The sequence below is a fragment of the Anarhichas minor genome, unplaced genomic scaffold (genome assembly GCF_050575085.1).
Source record: "Anarhichas minor isolate MPS153535 unplaced genomic scaffold, ASM5057508v1 ptg000027l, whole genome shotgun sequence".
NCBI classification, from domain to species: domain Eukaryota; kingdom Metazoa; phylum Chordata; class Actinopteri; order Perciformes; family Anarhichadidae; genus Anarhichas; species Anarhichas minor.
In genome coordinates, this window is record NW_027466473.1 from 6445994 (window position 1) to 6465449 (window position 19456).

The 19456-nt window shown below is 44.5% G+C and overlaps 1 protein-coding gene across 2 annotated transcripts in view; it reads right to left on the bottom strand.

Annotated features, from left to right (window-relative positions):
- Nucleotides 1-19456, bottom strand: part of spns2 (SPNS lysolipid transporter 2, sphingosine-1-phosphate) — a 60814-nt gene that overhangs the window by 34805 nt on the left and 6553 nt on the right. For both annotated transcript variants that reach the window (XM_076101588.1, XM_076101589.1), the window contains exon 2: nt 8815-8880. In XM_076101588.1, coding sequence (XP_075957703.1) covers nt 8815-8880 — 66 coding nt within the window. The remainder of the gene's footprint in view (nt 1-8814; nt 8881-19456) is intronic.

Here is a 19456-nt window from a genome sequence, read left to right on the forward strand (position 1 = left end):
CACTTATCATTGGTGACACCTTATGAAGCCTTGAAAACCTTATGAAGTATGTCTCATGGTGAAGTGGTGCCATTCATCAGTGTAGCATTGTACACTGAAAATGAATTTAAATTGGTTGGTCTGATTATGCTTCTTCTTCTTTCAGATTGGTCCCCTGATGTTAGATTTTTTTAAAATATATCTTTTATGAGACATTTTACAGTAAAATAAGTATTTCGAGGCATACGTTTTAGCAAGCTGAACCCTCACTGGCAGATCCCCCTAAACAAACACACACACTCACACACACACACACACACACACACACACTTTTCTCCTGCCACACACAGGGAGACTAGAAACACCGGACGTCTAGCTTTGATTGACCAGCAGAACAATAGCTCCTGGGATGACTCACCCCCTATGATTCAATGCCACTGTGAATAGAGCATCAGGGGGAGATGCAGACACACGTATGTTGTGTGTGTGTGTGTGTGTGTGATTGATATTCACTGCGCCTGTACAGATGTATTTCCCTATGAAACACTAGTTCCCCCTGAAGAGAGCACCTGTGAGGCTTGGCATAGAGCCGTGGGATCCCAAATGCTCAGCAGCCCATTTGATCCTTTTTTATAAACAAAATATATGTATATGGAATAATTATCTTGACGGCAACTGACAGTGTTTGTAAAAGTGGAAATGAAAGTGCTTTAATGCACCTTAATCCAAAGCATACAATGCATTCGGCTGTTCCCTTTGAGCTCCTTCCTCTGAGAATATACTTTCAAAGTAACACAGATTCAAGTGCTCCTACTTGAAAATAGTTTTTTATAACTTAATATAGAAATCAAGTGGCATGAAGCTACTTCATGCTGCAGTGGCAGAATGCAAAATGGAGGATTTCAGGGACACATTTGATCCTTTGGGTTATTGTAAATGAAAATTGATATCCATAATGTATTTGTTACCTGAAAGGATGCAAACCAATCGTGTATTATGCTCTCTACCTCCTTAAAGCTATATCTCACCATTTAGGGATCTCATCTTTTTTTGTGTGTTTCCCAATGTAACCGACCACACTGTCATCCAACCGGGAAACCAGACAGGACAGACAGTCCGAGGAATTCGAATGTCCTTCAGCTGCCAGAGACAGAATTAGAGGAATAGGAGAAGAATATCCTCTGTGCAGGTCTGGACATGTCTGCAGGCTAGGCGTTGTCATGCGGTGCCATTTACAGCACCGCCGAGTGTCACTTTGACCTGTTCACTGTGTGTCTCGGCTTCAACGTTCAGCACATTGCTTTCATAAATACAGCTCCCCTCTTCAGTGTCTTTTGAGCCTCTGCCCTTTTCGTCATTACAAGGTTATCTGCTCGCTGCAACCGGAGGCGTTAATATGGATGAATAATGTCTGTTAGTCAGTGAAAACCGCTTCGTTACTCTGTCCTTGTATCGGCTAAATCCAAGAAGGGCTCAAGTCTTGGCAAATATTAACGCTATTATCATACAGATTGAAAAATCAATTATTAATGGCCTGTTACTTCACAACAAAAGAGTCAAACGCACAAATTGCTGCGTCAAAACTGCTAACAATTAACTGAATTTTTGGGCAGAGAGATTAAGTCCATATACTGTATATATGGGAGATTCAGCAGCTTGTGATAGATGATGTGTAGTACATTTTTTTATATAAATCTAATGTGAGAAGTTCACTTTAATGATAAGTGTTATGGTTTTCAGTTAAAGGTTGTGTACCGTAGAAGGCACAGGCAATGTTGTGGAAATACAACAGGTAACCCTACAAATTACTGTCAAGGATATCAGGCACTCCGACCACAAGTCACCCATCTCACGAAAGGATCATAGTACCAGATAGTCTGTTCCATCAAAATTCTACTCTGCAGCAGACACCAGAGATGCATGGACGCAGTTATAGACAACCGATAAAAAGACACAGAATGAGTCTGCCACTGCTGCGTGTTTGGCATGAGCTGCTGGCCGACACATCTCTGTCAACGCCGCCCACGAAATCTGTGGCAAAACAATATTCTGTCATAGCGTTTTCTTAACAGGGTGAACCTTTCACAATAAAAGCACTTCAGATCTAAATTCTAAACGAGAAATGTTGTTTTTTTTGTGGCAATTTTGGAGTTAAAAGCCTGCTGTCTTTACAGAAGCCACAGGTGTCCTGATTCCAACTGATCGTGGACATTTGTGTTCACACGGAAAAACACCTGAAGTTTCCGTTGGGACATGTGACGCAATTTACTGGTAGAGGAATCCTCATTGTTTACAGGAAGGAAGTGACTGCATCAGTTACATAACTAGCTCCTCTCTCTGCAAGACTAAGTATTCTGTTTCTGAATAATCATGTTTTACATTTGACATAATCGTCATAATGCAAATGTGCAATTATAGTAAAACAGAGGCGTAGGCAGATTCGGTGTGCCCAGGGCCCAAGCCTTTGGCCTTAAGATGTATTATCATCTTTTCTTGATATAGTATTTTTGTAAAATTCCCTTTTGAAAATGTAGTATGATTATGAAAATGGTTTGAAGGTTTTGTAAATTAGCTGATTAAATGGTGTCGTAGTGAAGACTTGAGAAGTAACTTTTGGTCATAGAAGGTCACAAGAAAGCTGGTGGTCTTGTGTGCTCGTAGCTGTGGCTCCGTACTTCATTTGATGTTCTCGTATGTATTCTTTTACAGTTTGTTGTTGTTGGTTTTATAATAATTAAGGTGTGTGTTTTCACGCCTGAAGATATGCTCTGCTGCATGTAGCGTGTATAGAACGACAGGCCGCAGATGGCAGTAATTTAACCCGTCAAAATAACAAATATTATTTCCAAGTAACAATACACGGTGCTGTGTGGTTGTGCAACCAAACTTCTGATGCCTGGGGAGGGAAACGCAGTGAGCGTGTGTACTATTTGTGTAGGTTTGTGTTCTGGTTATGATAATCAGACCATGGACAGAGGTTGAAATGGCATGGTATGTTTATTGCTGTGGACAGCATATACTTGTTAAAGAGATTGCAGCCTGGTGGTTTGCACCGTCTCTGGTGTATTCTCTTTTAAGCCAACGCTAAATCCAAAGCTGTTTACTGGAGTTCTGGGTCTTGTAAAAGGCTGGTGTGTATCCATGCGGAGCAGAGTCATTTTCTTTTCTCTCTGTCTGCTTGTTATGATATTCAGATGGAATACAAATGAGAGAAAGTCAATATTATTACAACAAAGGTTGGGATAAGATGCTACATGTATTTATATTAACTTGATCTGGCTTCTGACTGAAATAGCGCAAAGAGAAGAGATGCACTACAACAGAGGGTGGGACAAGGAGTGGTATCTTCCTTTCAGTCATCACCAACTAATCAATGATGACCAGTGCACTGTGGCAACAGTGTGTTTTCTGTCAGGTGTGCAGTGTGCTGGGAGTGGCAGCTTTGTTCCTTCTTCCTCTAATGATGCATGGGACTGCCTGTGGAGGGTGTGACACATAACTTTAGTTTGAGTAGGACACCTGAGTCGACCAAAGCGTCCCAACTCATACATTCACATCACATTCTGCATTCCTCACATTTCTGATCACCGCTAATTCCCACCGTTCAGACTCCACCAGTGTTGGATTACCAATGCTGTTTGATAAATGCCACATGCAGCCTGGGAAATATACCCGTGCAGCAGTCTCTCGCCTGTTTCTGTCAAACACAGCCGCTAATTCTACATAATGTGAACTGCTTCAGTTACTCTGAGAGTTGATAGCTTGTCACCACAGCTGCAGCAGAGCTCTCCGCTACCTGCTCAGTGCGAGAGCTGCAGATGGGGAGAATTACACGCTGCTACAAATACCGGGCCGGCTGGCAAGAGTGGGCTGGAACATCATCTTTTGCGCATTACCAGCACGTATCATAAGCAAACGCATCTGGTCGGAATAAAGGAAGGTGCTCGCTTGTTTTTCGCCTCTGTACTGAAAGCAAGAAACGGTAGTGAGATGTGCACTCAGTTAAGTTCCAGACTGCAGATCCAAGATGCAGCATTAATAAAAACATGTAGTTATTTTTTCCCAGGGATACTTTCCTGTGGCTGGTGACATGGCACCAAACACACAGATTACTGACACATACACACACTCTTTTAATGATGATCTTTGACCTTGACTTGCTAGGGTTTGTATGGATCGAGCACATGTGTTTGGCTAGGAGGCGCGTGGAGTGTGTGTGTGTGTGTGTGTTCCTAATTGATCTGTTGATGTCACTCGGAGCAGAAAGAGTGGAGCAACCTCCCTCGGCGTCAGGCAATCGATTGGTGTTCAGCCTAGTTTTCTGAGAAGCTGGAGAAAACATCACCCCAAATCTTGTTGCCAGAAATGCTCGATCACTCCCATGACAACGGAAAAAAACCACCCACTGTTTGTGCAGTTTCCGTGGTGCTTGCAACTTAAGAGGCGATTAGAGATCTGATTGGACATTTACATGAGGAGGGGTTGACCGCATGCTTGTTTAATTGGCCTTAAAATCCTGATTGGATTGGCAGTCCCTGATGGGCAGTGCTGCTGGTTCGTTGACAGAAAGCGTGGGGGAAGGAGACGGGGAGCAGAGTGCCAATCATCGCCCAACAGCTGCCCTCCTCCGAGACATGGCCTATAAAAACAGCCTGGGATGGAGACACACACACATACACCAGCGCTGTGATGTCGATGCAACATCATGTCATCGTTCTATTCTTGTCTCAGCAGGAGAGGAGGCCGCTGAACACCATCACAATGCAATTATTTGACTTTGGGAATCAATAGTGGAGAAGATTAAACCTCGCTGCCATGCATGACCAGAGAGAGGAAGTCACAGGTGGCTCTTTCTTCTCCCTCCATTTCCCTTCATCCCTCCGACTCCTCTAACTCCTGTAAGTTGACAACAAGGCTACAACAGCTGCCAAACTAGAGGGAGAGAGGAGGCACCGAGGGATACCAACAAGGACAAAATAGGAGCAGCTGTGAGTGGCCAAAACAGCTGATCAAGCACTGATTCCCACTGTGTCGGGGGAAATCAGAGATTCAACAATAGAAACGTTTGATTGACACTCACAGGATCCAGACAGCCACAGCTCCAGCACGGGATAAAAAAACTCAGATTTTTACGAAGTACAATGCTGACTTTTTGCGGTTTCGGCTTGAAGCTTTGTATGTGCAGTGTAAGTCCGATGTGTTAGCGGCGCTCAATCCTGAAGTCTTACACAGCACCTGTGGCCTCATTCCTTACAGCTCACATACTGGCTGAATGGCAGACTGACACCATGTTAAGACTGGGGCTATGTCAGTTGGTGTGTATGTGTATGCGTGTGTCTGTGTCTGTGTGTCTGTGTGTCTGCGTTGGTGTCGTGTTTCAGACAAGGTGGGCAGCCACACAGAACAAGGCACAGACAGTCTGTGTTGAGCGCCGGCTCCTTATTAAGCTGCCGCCTCACTGTACATCCAGCCTGACTGACCCCAATAACTCTGCTGCTTCCATGCTAAACCAGCGGCGGATAATTACTCTGCCAGCTTCCATTGTGAGGGATAATTCATCCCATTAAGAGCTTTTTTTCCCTTATTTGCCTCAAAGCACTTGGATACAATAAACTTAGCAGGAGAATACCTTCCCTCAGATTTTCCCATCTGGTTAACAAAAGTGCTCGAAACTCCGCCCCCAACCAAAGGTAACACCATCTAGGTGAACCCCCTCTCGTCTTCCTCTCCTCCATTAACCTTTCGTGCCCTCCATACCCTCGGGACTGGTCCTGTTCACAGCTGCGTGTGAGAGTCACTCGCTTAGCCGCAGCCCAAGGGCCATTAGCGCGGAGGCCTGTCATCTCCAGAGGGAGAGCTGAGCTCAGGCCGTCCCGGGGCCCTGACAGGTCTGCTGAGCTCAGGTGAGACCACGTCCACATGCTGATGGACGGCTCAAACTGCCTTCACCCGCTAACCTGAGTGACAGCTCTGAACACCTCATCCTCTTACACAGAGGCAATAATGACACACATGAACACACAATAGAAATGAGCGCATACCTCATGTCAATTTTTGTTGTGTGAGCTGCTTTTGAAACGGGTTGAAGTCGCCAAATAACAGAAATAACGTGTGCTGCGGAGGCTGAGCTCACCACAGGGTATTTTCCATTTGTTGTCCCTCAGCATGAAAACACCAGCTAACAACCACCACACTGCACTATAATCATCCCCCCTCCTTTATTTGTATCTGTACTTTAAAACAAGCTAGGGAGAGGCAACTATCTGTAGCGAATAATAACAAACACTTGATTTTCATTAGAAACGGACACAATTATCTAATGCACTGATTGTGGGCTTGTTCTAAGAAAATCACATTTTACCAGTCAAAAATAGACAACAGATAGACGTTTTTTTGGAGTGCAGCAATCAAAATGCAAACACTACAGCAGGTCTAAATGCTCCTCCAGTGCTCAGTCAGCCTCGTGTTTCCCAAAAGCAAACAACTTGTCAGTAACTTCTAGATATGGGAAATGTTTCATTCCAGTAGTCCTGATCAAGAGCCAAAGAAAAGGGTCAAAGCTATCCTTTGCTCAAACTGAGCCAGAACCAGAGTTCATGAGGTGATTCTGACTCAGACTTGTGTTTGTTCTACGACTTGGATCATGCAGTGCGTGGTGAGTGTTTTTTTTTTTTTTTTTTTAAGTGTGAGGGTGACCTGGCAGCAGAGAAAGCAACTCCCACCGCCTGTAAAACACCTACGTTGGCAGTTTGCTTTCCCAGGTGGACGTGAGCCGCCAGGACAGAGGGAGCGAGGAAGGAGAGCAGGCAGAGCCGGGCCTGGCCTGCAGGTGCTCACAGAGGCAGGGATTGTTCCCTCTGGAGACGGAAGCAGGGGGTTGGGGGAAACCGGAAGGTGTATATGGATGTGTGCAAACACATACACGCACACACGACTCTCCCCTCCAGCTCCCTGATTACGTCAACCTCCTAACCTCGCCTTCACACCTAGGCTCCTCGTCTGGGCCTACCCGATCACACAGCCCAAGGCCCGGACACCCAGCATTCCTCAGGCCAGTGTGACAAAGAGGTCGCCTGGGGATCAGGGGCCAAACAAAGTCTGAACCATGACGGGCCGGGCCGGGCCAGACCAGGCCAGGAAAACCAAACACACAGCAGCCCTGCTTTAAGGCAAGCCAGCTGGGTGCCTTTCAGAGACCTGCAAACGTAGACGGTACATAGGCCAAACCAGCTACACATGCCCCACCACTAAGACACTGTGTGTGTGTGTGTGTGTGTGTGTAAGTGTGGGGGAGTTGGTGCTAGTGCGGGAGAGTGCATAACTCAAATAATGAGCCAATGCAAACAGAATTAAGAGTCGAACTCCCTTCACAGGTTCCTGTTTCTTGTTAAGATTTCGTACAAATCTCTGGGTGCAGGTCAGTGTGTTTTCACAAATTCAGGCACCCTGCTGATTAAAGAAATTGAATGAACGTCTTTGATCCGACACATCCGGACCATTAGCAGTTTGTTCAGGCATAAAATGGAAAAAGTTTCTTTGAAACACCAGACTATTTCATCTTTTGACCACTGCTGCTAACAGAATCGAGAAAAACATGAAAGATATGGAGATGACGGAGAAAGGTGTGTAGAGGAGAAATAGTTTCTGATAGAAAATGAACTTGGAGTGGAACATAAACTCTTCGTGCTGCAGTGAAACTGGGTGGAAATGAGATGTGGGATTGATAAAAATGGCCTATTCACTGAAAAGCCAACAGAACACTGACTTCTTTTTTTCCCAGTGGATATTTCTGTCCTCACCACACCATTCAGCTCACCTAAAGTTAGTCTAAGAGCATCAAGCAATGGGGGGGGGAGAACACTGGGCTGTATTCTTTCCCCCTCGGTCTCAAGCCCGCCTGCTCGCCCTCAATAGCACTTTGTGTGCAAGTTTGTTGGTGTTTGACTGAGTTTGAGGGCACAAGGAGACGAGACGGGGTCCTGTCCTCCAATGAGAGGGCTTTGCAAGGTATCTCCCTAAAAGGTGGATTCATTGGGGTCTAGAGTGGAACAGGAAACCCTGCCCTGAGCCGGAGTCCTCAGACGCTCTGGGTACATGTGTGCAGGCTCTCAGGGGAACAGCCGGCCTGGCTCCAGACTGTGTTGTCCTTTCTGTTGACCTGCCCTGCTGCTGCTGTTTGGAAATGTCACTCCCTCACTTAAGCCTGCGATACAGTGGTGCTAATAATTCAAACATATTTAGAATGTTCAAAATAAAGAAGTGCAAACGCCTCAAAATTGTTGCTGGTGTAGCTTTCAGATACCCTTCCGATCGAATTCTTGCAAAAGAAATAAGGCAGCGCTTTATCTTGTAACCTTTTGAATTCTGTTGAAAGGATCTGTTCCTGTTTCAGCTTTGCTGACTATAAATCAGAGGCAGGGAAGTTGAGCCAACTTGTATCTGCTTTTCTAAGAAAACCGATAAAAAGAACTGGTTTCCATTTATATCCTATGAGTAATAGGTATAAAGGAGAAGGATTAGAGGCATAGGTAAATCATTAGTGGGATGATTATGTAAATCAACCCGGCATCAACTGCAGCATTACTAGTTGTAAATGGTGCTGTCGATATCTCTGCCAAAGTAAAACCCTCGTACTGTTAATGTGTGAAAACAGCATTTTTTGCTGTTGACTATAGGTCATGGTCTCAAAACCGCTGCATTGCTCCATCCAATTTAGCAAACACCAGCAGCGCAGCAACAGAGTTGTGCAGTAATTACCCCATCACACAGAGAATGTGTTGAGGTGTTGAGCTGAGATTTTTCACACGTGTAATTATAGGATTAGAGGAACCTTACCTGTTTGCAACAAGCCGATTCCGCTGTCTGATACCCCATAATGCCGCTGGATGTCGAGCAGAACACCTGTCAAGAGGAGGAGAGGGAAAACATAAATGTAGTTTCGAGACATAATAATAATAATCATACTTGAAACACTGAGCACTATTTAATTTATTGCTAAATCTATCTTCTTTTGCGGCTTATGATTATTGTCGGATATGATGGATAGACAGGCTATCATTCACTTAACATCCATGAAGAGCAATATAATATCCCCGATAAGTGCACTCTTGGCTGCCATACAGTGGTCAACTTTCCGTAAATGCTCGCAAAGGTTTCACTGCCGGGTGTTATTTCAGTTTTTTAACCGCTCAACACACGTCCATGAAACACGCAAGCACGCTTCCATCACACACACCTTCTCCACCATTAGCACTCCCAGCACAGCTCGGCAGCAGCTGATTTTGGTTTTTCCAAATGACACTGCAACCGACCGTGGGAGGTTGCGGTGGCTCTCATCAGACACACAGGAGCAACATGACATCACTGCACCGTGAGAAACCACAAGGTCTTTGAAATCGAGTTAAACCTGTTGGTGTAACACCAAAAGGAGTTGGAATGGAGGGAATTTTCTTACTGTTCATGTCTTTAAATGCATTAATGAATGAATGAATGGCACTTGCTTGGCAACAAGGTAGCACAAGGAACGTGAAGAGCTGAATATCTGCTCATCGAACATTATGACTCCTGTGTGTGTTCAACGTTGCCTGCATGTCACATGAAACATGAAATGCAAGTGAAATCTCATAAACTTTTCTTTTTTTTTAACACGTCATAAACATCAGACCGTCGAGATGAAGAAGAAGATCAGACGGTGATTAATTAAGGGTTGAAGAAACCCCCTTTTTATGGCTACCATACAATATTAAGCCCCAGTAAACAAGAAGCAACACGTCTCATCAAATGAATTCTGCTCCTCTCGAGACCACCGGCTCGGAAAGGTTCAAAGGCTTATTTTTCAAACTGAAAAGAAAAGGAAGGTTGCAGTCCAGATGCGTGTGCTAGGCAGTGCTGGCTGAATCTCTGTAATAAACTGGCAGGCTGGGATTGCAACACAGCTCATGAAAATGGAACAGCAGCATGACTAACATTTTAAAAAGCTGGCTGCCTCTGATCTGTCTGCTCCTCTCCTCCGAGCCCAGCAGACCAGTGTGAACCGGCGTAACCTGACCTCCGGAGTCTCTGTGACTTTCAGAAACCACTCATGCATCACGTCCTTGTGATCTCCGGGATTTTTCGAGCTTGGTAAACGGTGAGAAGGATCACAGCCCAGCAGGCAAATAATGCGCTCAACAACAATGGCTGTTGTTTCTGCTCGCCTCGTGTAATTGTCAACAAAGCCGGTGCGATACAAGGGCAGGTGCAGGTTGGACTGTGACTGCATGGGAGCAGAGACATACGTCAGATTCCTGTCATGTGAGTCAAACCACCTGCCCACATTCCCACACTACGGGGCAGCATTCTTGTTCCGAGTGCTGCACTCGAAACTCTCTGCCTCGTTTCCCTTTCGTGATGATGTGACTCAAAAGGTGCTCCCGTGCTCATTGTCCGCCAATTTCAGTGAAACCAACAGTTCAGTCTATGCTGAAAAGATAAGGAGGAAATAAAAACTGCATAGTTCGATGTGCTTCATCACCTCTGCATTGTGCATGTTGTAACTGTGCTTCTTGCTAGCAGGTCTCACAGCAGTCGGAGCGCACAGTGTGGTAATTATGCAGGAACTGCCTCAGGGCAGGTTAGACTCAATTTACTTTGCTAGGCAGGTAAATCGCAGTTCATATCCAAGTCCAAGTTAGGGTGATTACTGAAAGAAGTCTGATCATATTCATGCACCTCAGGGATTTAGTTAATCTGATCACACACACACATCAGGTTGCCATCACTACATGGCCTTGGCAGACAGGTTGGCTGCGACAGCGCCTCGGCCCCCCTCCCCCTTGTCAAGTCTGTCAAACAGCGACAACAGGGTTTTAACAGTGTACTGTACAACTGCAGCTGTACTCTAATTAGCCTGGAAGAAGTTCACACACACACACACACACACACACACACACACATGCACACACAGCCTGCTGGGAGGGGGATTCCTACGCCAGATGGTGGAGCGTCCCTCCTGGACAGAGTCTGCATTTGTCTGAGCCACACCCGTCTACACTAACCGCACAATTACCGGACGATTAATAAAGGTAGAGTTGGCAAAACATGCTATTCACCGGAACAATAGGAAAACGGAGCCGTGGGTGTAAGATGAACTAGAACTGTGTGATGAAGTCCTCCAACTACGTCTATTAAAAGCACATGAAGCTATTGCATGAGAAGTTATTGTGAAGAAGCAGTGAAGCGGTGGATGGTAATGGTGATCAGAGTATCAGTGTTTGTTTTACTAGATTCGAGTGCAACGAGCTGTGTAATGAAGTGTGCTAATCTGTAAAGGATTACAGAGAGCCGGCAGCTCTGTGTTTTTGTAGCAGCCTATCACAACTATCATCTCTGATCTCAATGTTGGCAATCAAACTCTGTCCTTCTGATTTCCCTTCATCTCCCCGTTCTTTTTTTTGGACTTTTTTGAGGAAATGTAACAACCGTGTCTTATTGGGAAAGAGAGACTCAGTGATATATATCTGATAATGCAGTACCACAGTACCACAGGCCCTCACCCATGCAAGCTGGCAGCGCCCAGTTTAGTTGCCATGGCGATGCTGTACCAGATAAAGGTCAAGAAAACCACAAAGGAGCTCAGCTTGCCGAAATCTCAAAAACTGCCCTTTTTTTTTAATGCTAAGCTCCTCATTGCGGTTGCATCTCACAATGCAGTATCTGCTCACATGTCCCTTAGTTACACAGGTTATTACATGATGCCTGAAATACCAAGTGCAACACCATAGCAACACTGACAAGAGGGACATTTAACATTAAAGCTACATACCCGGTCACCACTGTGGTTGCAACAAGATTGCATTTAACGTTAATGAGTTTCTCTCGGGCCTCCGGAGGGGGGGGGGGGGGGGGGTTCATCTGAGCATGACACCGAGTGTGAAACATGGCAGGAATGTGGAACTTCCTGACGGCACACAACAGTAACACCGGTTACTTCCATCTTCATTCAAGGTAGCAGCACACACAGCACAGCCGCTTCACAGGCCACTCCCTCTGACACACACACCCAGCACAATGCACACTCCTTTAGTTTACCTGCCGATAAAACATGAGTGAACACACTTCAAGACGTTTTCCTGTTGCTTTGTCGTTTATTTATCTTTCTGACTTTTCTAATCCTTTAGTCCATTTGCTTCGGGTTCATTCCCTTGACGCATAAGTGACTTGTTCTGCGATGTGCAACGGCACAGTCCAGAGCCACATTATTTATTGTGTGACGCTTCAGAACCCCTTTCATGAATTTCCTGGGATGCTGAACCGTACCACGCGGCTGCAGACAGCTTTACTCCTTGCAGTCAGAGTTGAGTTGAGCCAAACAGTGTCTGACACTTATTCCACTCTCATAACGTCCGCCTTTATGACCACTGTTTTCAGTGTAGCTTGAGAAGAAATGACTCAAACTGGTGAACACGCCACAAATGCTGCATTCAGAGCGGTGAATGCTCATTCTTCGTTTATGAATAATACTTTCTTTCAGTCATTATACGTCTACCAGCAGAAGACTTACTAACCGTACAGGCCAGGGTTTGTGAATCAATGTCGATCAACGCAGCTCCCGAATACTGAGACACACATCTTGTTTTTTTCTTTAGCATCATTTTTTGAAATAAAAAACATCACATATACAATTTGACAGGCAGAGGTTAACTTCCCCGAAGTCTTCAGTGAAAACAACACGACGGCGTGATCCAGACGAAACATTTAAATGAGGATACAGCATGCTGTTTCTGCAAGGCCAGCTTTTCGTGTAGTGACGCACTCTGCCAGCATTGCTCCTCTGGGACCACCATACACTCACAAACACACCGTAAGTGAACACACACACGCTCCAAGCCCCATACGGCCATACACAGATATGCACGCACAGAACTACATCAGCTTGGAGAGGACAGATTTCATATCAAATCCCCAACAGAGACTCATGGATCTCTGGCCCCCCTTGGTTCTATTTCTGCACATAGAAACTAGGCTAAGAGGAAGGAGAGAATAGCAGTCCAAATTGGCGTTGGAGAGACACACAGAGAGAGCAGAGGAGTCATGAGGAAGAAATAGGTGGTGGCTAAAACCGGGTCAGTCTGGGCTGGATTTGTTTTGCAAAGCATTTGTTTCCATTGTTTATATATATACAGTACATATATATAGTATATATATATATACTGTATGTATGCTCCCCTTTCCCCTGGTTTCACTGTGTGTGTGTGTGTGTCGGAGTGAGAGGGAGCCAATGGATGGAAGTCATTCATTCTGGCTAGAGTGTGACGGGCAGCGGTGAACCGCTCTGCTGATGTGGCCAGATCCTTCCCCTCCATTCCTGCTAAGGGGTGATTCCTTTTCGTGTGTCAACCCCATCAGTATAAATAGTCTGGGAGAGGAAGAAGGGGGAGGGGGGGCATAATGAGGGAGGATAAAGTGTATCTTTTCTGGTCCGTCACGTGACCAATTTTGGGATTTGAGCGCTTGAGAGACAGCGGCAGTAACAGCGCGGGGAAAGAGAGAGAGAGCGACAGAGTGCAGAGGCAGGCCGCGCTGCACAGCGTCTCAGAGGAGAAAGCTGACCACAAATATGCCCGACTGTGGCCGGCGGGCTCCTGACCGACTGCTCTCCTCCCTTGCCATGTGGTCCGCAGTGGGCGGGGGTGCGCTTTTTTCCATTCCACTTCCTCTGCCTGCCACACAGAAAGGAAGCGTGCTGCAAATGTCTGGGAAACAGTGTAGAGCTGAGCCTGCACAAGAGGGTTTTCAGAGCTCGTACAGGAGAATACAAATCTGCAAGAGATGGGAAGTGTGTGAGTGCACGCTGGATAGTCCTGCTTCTCTGTTGGTAGCAAGTCGAACGCGCATGTAAGACCTCACATAGTCATTCTGTTGACAAGCTTAGAGGCTACTGTTTTGAAGCCGGAATTGAATATATTCAATATGAGAGTTGATTTCTGTAGATGAATAGAACCGTGTGGAGTTTTTTACCAGTAATAGTGCTATGGAGCAATGTTTTTACTAACGAGTCCCTGTTTCATTTGTGCTCACGCAGAAGGATGCACACTTTGCACATGTTTTATGAGGAAGAAACTGTTTGTTAGACCTCAAGGATGCACAATGTGTTTTGGTGAGAAACACTGAACGTAAAATATTTTTGTTTGTTTACAAGAAAACTCCAAAGGGCCCCTTTGAATGCAGCTCATGACACCGTAAATGCAGAATGGATAGTGAATGTTATACCTGATATTTTAGTTGTATCATTATGGTACTCAGAACCCGTGGACGTGTTTCTCACAATGTGCTTCCTGGATCATATTTCATCGTCTTCACCTTTTAGCAACACGCCCACACAAATGCAAATCCTATTTCTGGCAATTTTCCATCATGCCAACATTAGAATTGATTGTCAAACCCACAAATCACCACCATTCAAACACAATAAAGAAGTAGGTCCACAAATAGAAATCGTATGTTATACCGGTTTCAGTTCGCGTTTCTTTTTCTTATGTCTCTGATGTGTGGATGTCAAATTAAGCTGGTGTAAGTGCTTATAGATGACATTTTACTAAATACCAATACACCAAGATGAACACATTCGAATCGGAAGTCCTGCCAGTGTGTGAGGATGAATATGCTGTGATTTCAGTGATAAATCCACTATGACATTTGAGACAGCTTTCACTCTAATCTTCTAAATTTGTGACAGCCAAACTGGGGCAAAATCAAATTAAAGGCCTGTAGGTGTGCCAGCCTTACCACTTTGATTAATAGGGGGGGTTTCAACCTAATTTTCTTTCACTAATCAAAAGCTTGAATTCCGCTCGAGGGCCACGGTGCATTAGTTCCAGCCAGTACGTGCTAAATATTTGATGGTAGTGGAGAGGATGCATAGTGAAGCATCGAGGGAGCAGACTAAATGTATAGCTCATCAATAATACATCCGGGGCTAGCCCAAGTGTTCGTATACGAGATAATGCTTTAGAAGTATTGGAAGGACATGCAGTGAAGCGAAGCAAAGGTATTTGAGATGAGATGAGACTGTCTGACTGCCAGGGGATCTCCGTGAGCTGCACTCGTTCACACCAGCGTCTCTCAGGAATACTGAACAGCAGTTGAACTCAGCGTTGAATGTCGATACGGAGGAGTGCGTTTTATGTGGAATTTGGAGAAGGAGCCACGTTAACCAGAGAGAGGCTCAAACAGTCTCCGGGTTGAATTAATAGAGAAGTGATGCCGACATGGTCCCTCTCACAAACCCACAATTTGTGCTGGACCAATTAAAGGAACAGTGTGTAGGATTTAAAGGGATTTATTCTACAGAATCACATTACAATTCATCCCCTGAATGTAGAGATATTTCAATTGTTAATTCAAAACTTTGACCTGCTGGTGGAACTAAATCAAAAGTCAGAGGATCCCCAAACTGTATAGGATTCTACCTCTGAGGAACATGCAGCCAAAATGTCATAGTTGTTGAGCTGTTAGGTTAGGACCAAAATGGTGGACCCACCAACCAATCGACCGACCAACAGGATATGTAGGGTTGTGTCAAGGTAGTTAAAACAGCATTAGACTTCACTGACATCACTGCGTGTGAGTGCCAGTGTTAAAAATGCTGTCAGTAATCCCAGCACTATTTTTACATAACAGTGTGGAGGATTAAAGTCATTATGTAGTGTTTTCTAATGAGATTTTATTTCTCCTCACTCTCTTCTTTTCATTTCCTGAGGATGTGGGGAATCCACTATGGGGCACATTGAAACGTCTTGCCGCATAATTATCATAAACTGTATGTCCAGTGTAGACAGGCTTTCTTACATCATCTTACTTAATGCTGCTCATTAAGGCGTCTTTAATCATCCAAAGATTAAGCAGCATGCGGTAAAATGCTGCTGATATGTTAATTTAAATACTTGATACTTTACAGATCTTCTTAAAAAAAGAATATGTCTAAGCTCTCGTCTTGACACCTGACTCATCTACTTCATCTGACTTCCTCTTGATCCACTCACAGTGTGAGCTGTAAAGCGTAACGATAAGATGTCCACGGGCTGTTGAGCTGACTGTCTAAACCGCAGAGCAGAGGAGAGCGTGCACAGTGACCTCAAGCCGCGATAAAAACAGAAGAAAATTGGTGACGATTTGTGTTTTCAGCTCAATTTAGCATCAAACGGCTACAGCGCGACTATCTTCTCTGGATAATCACAGTGCTTGGGCTCCACAAAATGGAGAATTCAGGGGCGATAGGGGCCCAGCTGCTTCTTCATGGCTGATGTGAGTTGCACCTTATCTTTTAAATCGAAGAATTTATTGTATGTAGTGAGTTTCTATAGAGTTTTTTCATAGAAATGGGGGAGAATGTGTGAAATAACTTTATATATAATATATAAAACTATGGACATGAATTGTAGATTCATAGTACTTTATAGATGTATATAAATATGAATGTCAAACATGTTTTGTTGTCCCATCACAACTACAGCCAGAGAGATCAGACGTATAAAAGCATTTTCATTCTGAGACGCTGTCAAGGTGACCTCTCCTACCGCTGCACACATACTCAAAAACAATCCTAACAGTGCCACCCTCACACTGTGTCTCCATTTACGGGGAAGGCCACTAATTCCCAACTCAATTTCATCCCGGGCGTGGGGGGGGTTCATCTTTCACTGTCTCATGAATTAGATATGCATCTCATTACTTCCTCTGCTATTTCATCAAACACTCTGAGAAACCCAAATATGTCTTTTTGCCCAAACTTATATAAAATGACATCAGAGGCCAGTTTGAATCTTGTGTCTCATTTCTGAACTCATTTTACATGATAAAAAAAGTTCTCAACCACCGATCGAGAGTTTGAGTTCTTCTCGGCGTGGGAAAACACACCTTCCTTTCCACCTCTCTTCCTCTCTGACTTCCTGCAAATACCACGCGTGTTTCCTTAAAGAATGGCCCACATACCTACAGCACAGTACAGAGCCTCGGGCCTTATGCACTAATCAGTCAGTCATTTAACTATAATAAGAAAAATGCACATGAAGCTTTGCACTGGCGTGCCACCCACATGCCTCCATCAACAAACTGAATGACGACACGGGACACTGGCTGCGGTCTTGACTCCTAAACATCGCTGAACATCGAAAGTCCCTCAATTTCATGCCACGACGACCACATTCAGATTCGGCTTAAAGTCGAACGCATCATATTCAGTGTTATAAATACATGCAATCAAAGTTGTTGGAGTATTGAGTTGACAAGCCCCCCGCAGATTTATGCAGTTAAACATGGACCAGTAAACATTTATGGTGCTAAAGAATCAAAAGAACGCTGTAATAACCCTCCCTTGGTGCAGTGAGGCGTAATCAACCATTCTGGTGAACAACTGCTCTGCAGAAACAAACACCTAAACTCAGCCAAATGGTATCCGACGATTCTTTTTATTGACAGTTTTCTGTGGTGATCCTGAATAATAATAAAAAAATATTTTTTTTGCTTGTAATGTGATAGATAATATTCATTTAAAATTAAAATTCAGCATTTCTATTCGTTTATGTGCGGTCAGAAAATAAACCCAGATACTAAAGTCTGGTTGCTAATGAAGCTGTGCAGCGTGAAATGAGCCTGATTTTAAACGAGAGGCCGGATAAGATAATGCGTTGCTGCCAGCCCAACATTAAGTTTAATACCTGCATGTGCACTTATGTGCACTGACGTCTTGGAAACAGAAAACCAATGACACATTCTCATAGGAATTCAATCCTGTGTGAAACTCTTACAGCAGAAAAACACTAAGGGCTGTGCTTGCGTGTGTGTGTGTGTGTGTGTGTGTGTGTGTGTGTGTGTGTGTGTGTGTGTCCACCTCTGACCCAGGACATTTAAGTCTCTGACAAAGGTCGGCGCCCTCACTCAACCCCGGCTCTTCCCACAAACGCAGTACGCCAAACACAGTAATGAAAACCCTGCTGCAATCTCATCTAGCTCTGACAACATGACTGATATCCAATGAAATCAAAAAAGAGCTGATGAAACATGCAAGAGAACACACACACACACACACACACATACACACAAACACACACACACACACACGCACACAAGATATTATCCTGGGTCTGACAGGTGGCTATAAAAGATTACACAATCCCTGTGCTGGGCTCCACTATTGACTCGATCACATGTAAATGGAGGGGGAAGATTACAGTTTTCCTCAACAGGGAAGGCTTTTCAAATATAGAGCTGCTGTAAATAAGCACTCTAAATATTATCCCAGCAGCTGTGAGAGCTTCCAGGAGCTGAGAGCTAATATCACCGCTAGCTGTTAGAAATGTTTGATTCCAACTCTCTCAAGAACAACTTGTTAATGTGTCAGAGAAAAATCCAATTTCAGCATGTCTCAGGACATTACGGTTTCATCACTCGTAGCAAATTCCAAGCTGCTGTTCTGTTGCTCAATATTCACTGTTGTGTGTGTGTGTGTGTGTGTGTGTGTGTGTGTGTGTGTGTGTGTGTGTGTGTGTGTGTGTGTGTATGTATGTGTGTTTCGCAAGCATAAAAAATGGATTGCATTGTCTTCTATTTCCATTTCTTCATCGAATTTATCAGCGGTCTCAGCCACAGCACTGGACTCACGGGAACATTTGAATACGAGCTTCACAACACAGAAATGTCACTTGTGTTGCATTTTTTCTTTTATTTGTGTAAATATCTATTTGTGTGTGTGTGTGTGTCTGGCGGAAATAAAAATGTCCAATGTAGTCTGAGCAGTGAAAGATTCAGTCACCTGACTAATAAAATAGTTTTTTCTTTTGACTGTTCATCCGTAGAATAACGCACGATGCAATTATTTTCTCAGTGTTATTCCATACAGTCCATACTGGATATAGAAACAATCCAAAGACCAACATGTTATAATTTCAACAACATTGCGGCTCTGAGACTTCCCTGTTCAAATGTAAGATTATCGTGAGAGACGGAATGCGGGGAGTGAGGAGAGCAAATTTTTTCCCATCACATTTTCTAAACAGGGATAATCTGCTATTTGACAGTGTGTCAAACACAACAAATTGCTCAACGCATCCCCAATCTCTCTTCCTTCCTTCCTGCGCTCTTGCCATCTGCCTGAAGAGACGAATTTCAGCTCTTTCTTTAGATAAATAGTCTTCTTGGATAATGAGACAGGAAGGGTGGGACGTCTTTCTTAACATGGGGGGCTAATTGCGACTGGGTGATTTGGATAGTGCTGGATGGAGAGCGGGAGAATCCCTCTGCTTCTGCTCGTGACTCATCTCGCTGTCACTCCGACAAACTGGACTGAAGTTGACAGATACTGTGCTTATCTCAGGGCTGTAATCCTTAAGCAAACTTGTAGGTGGAGGCACAACACAACACCAAAGAAAACACCAGCGCCCTGTCCTTATGTCCACACGCTCTCCTCTAATGACAAAGGGGAGGTCAGTGATTATCAGTC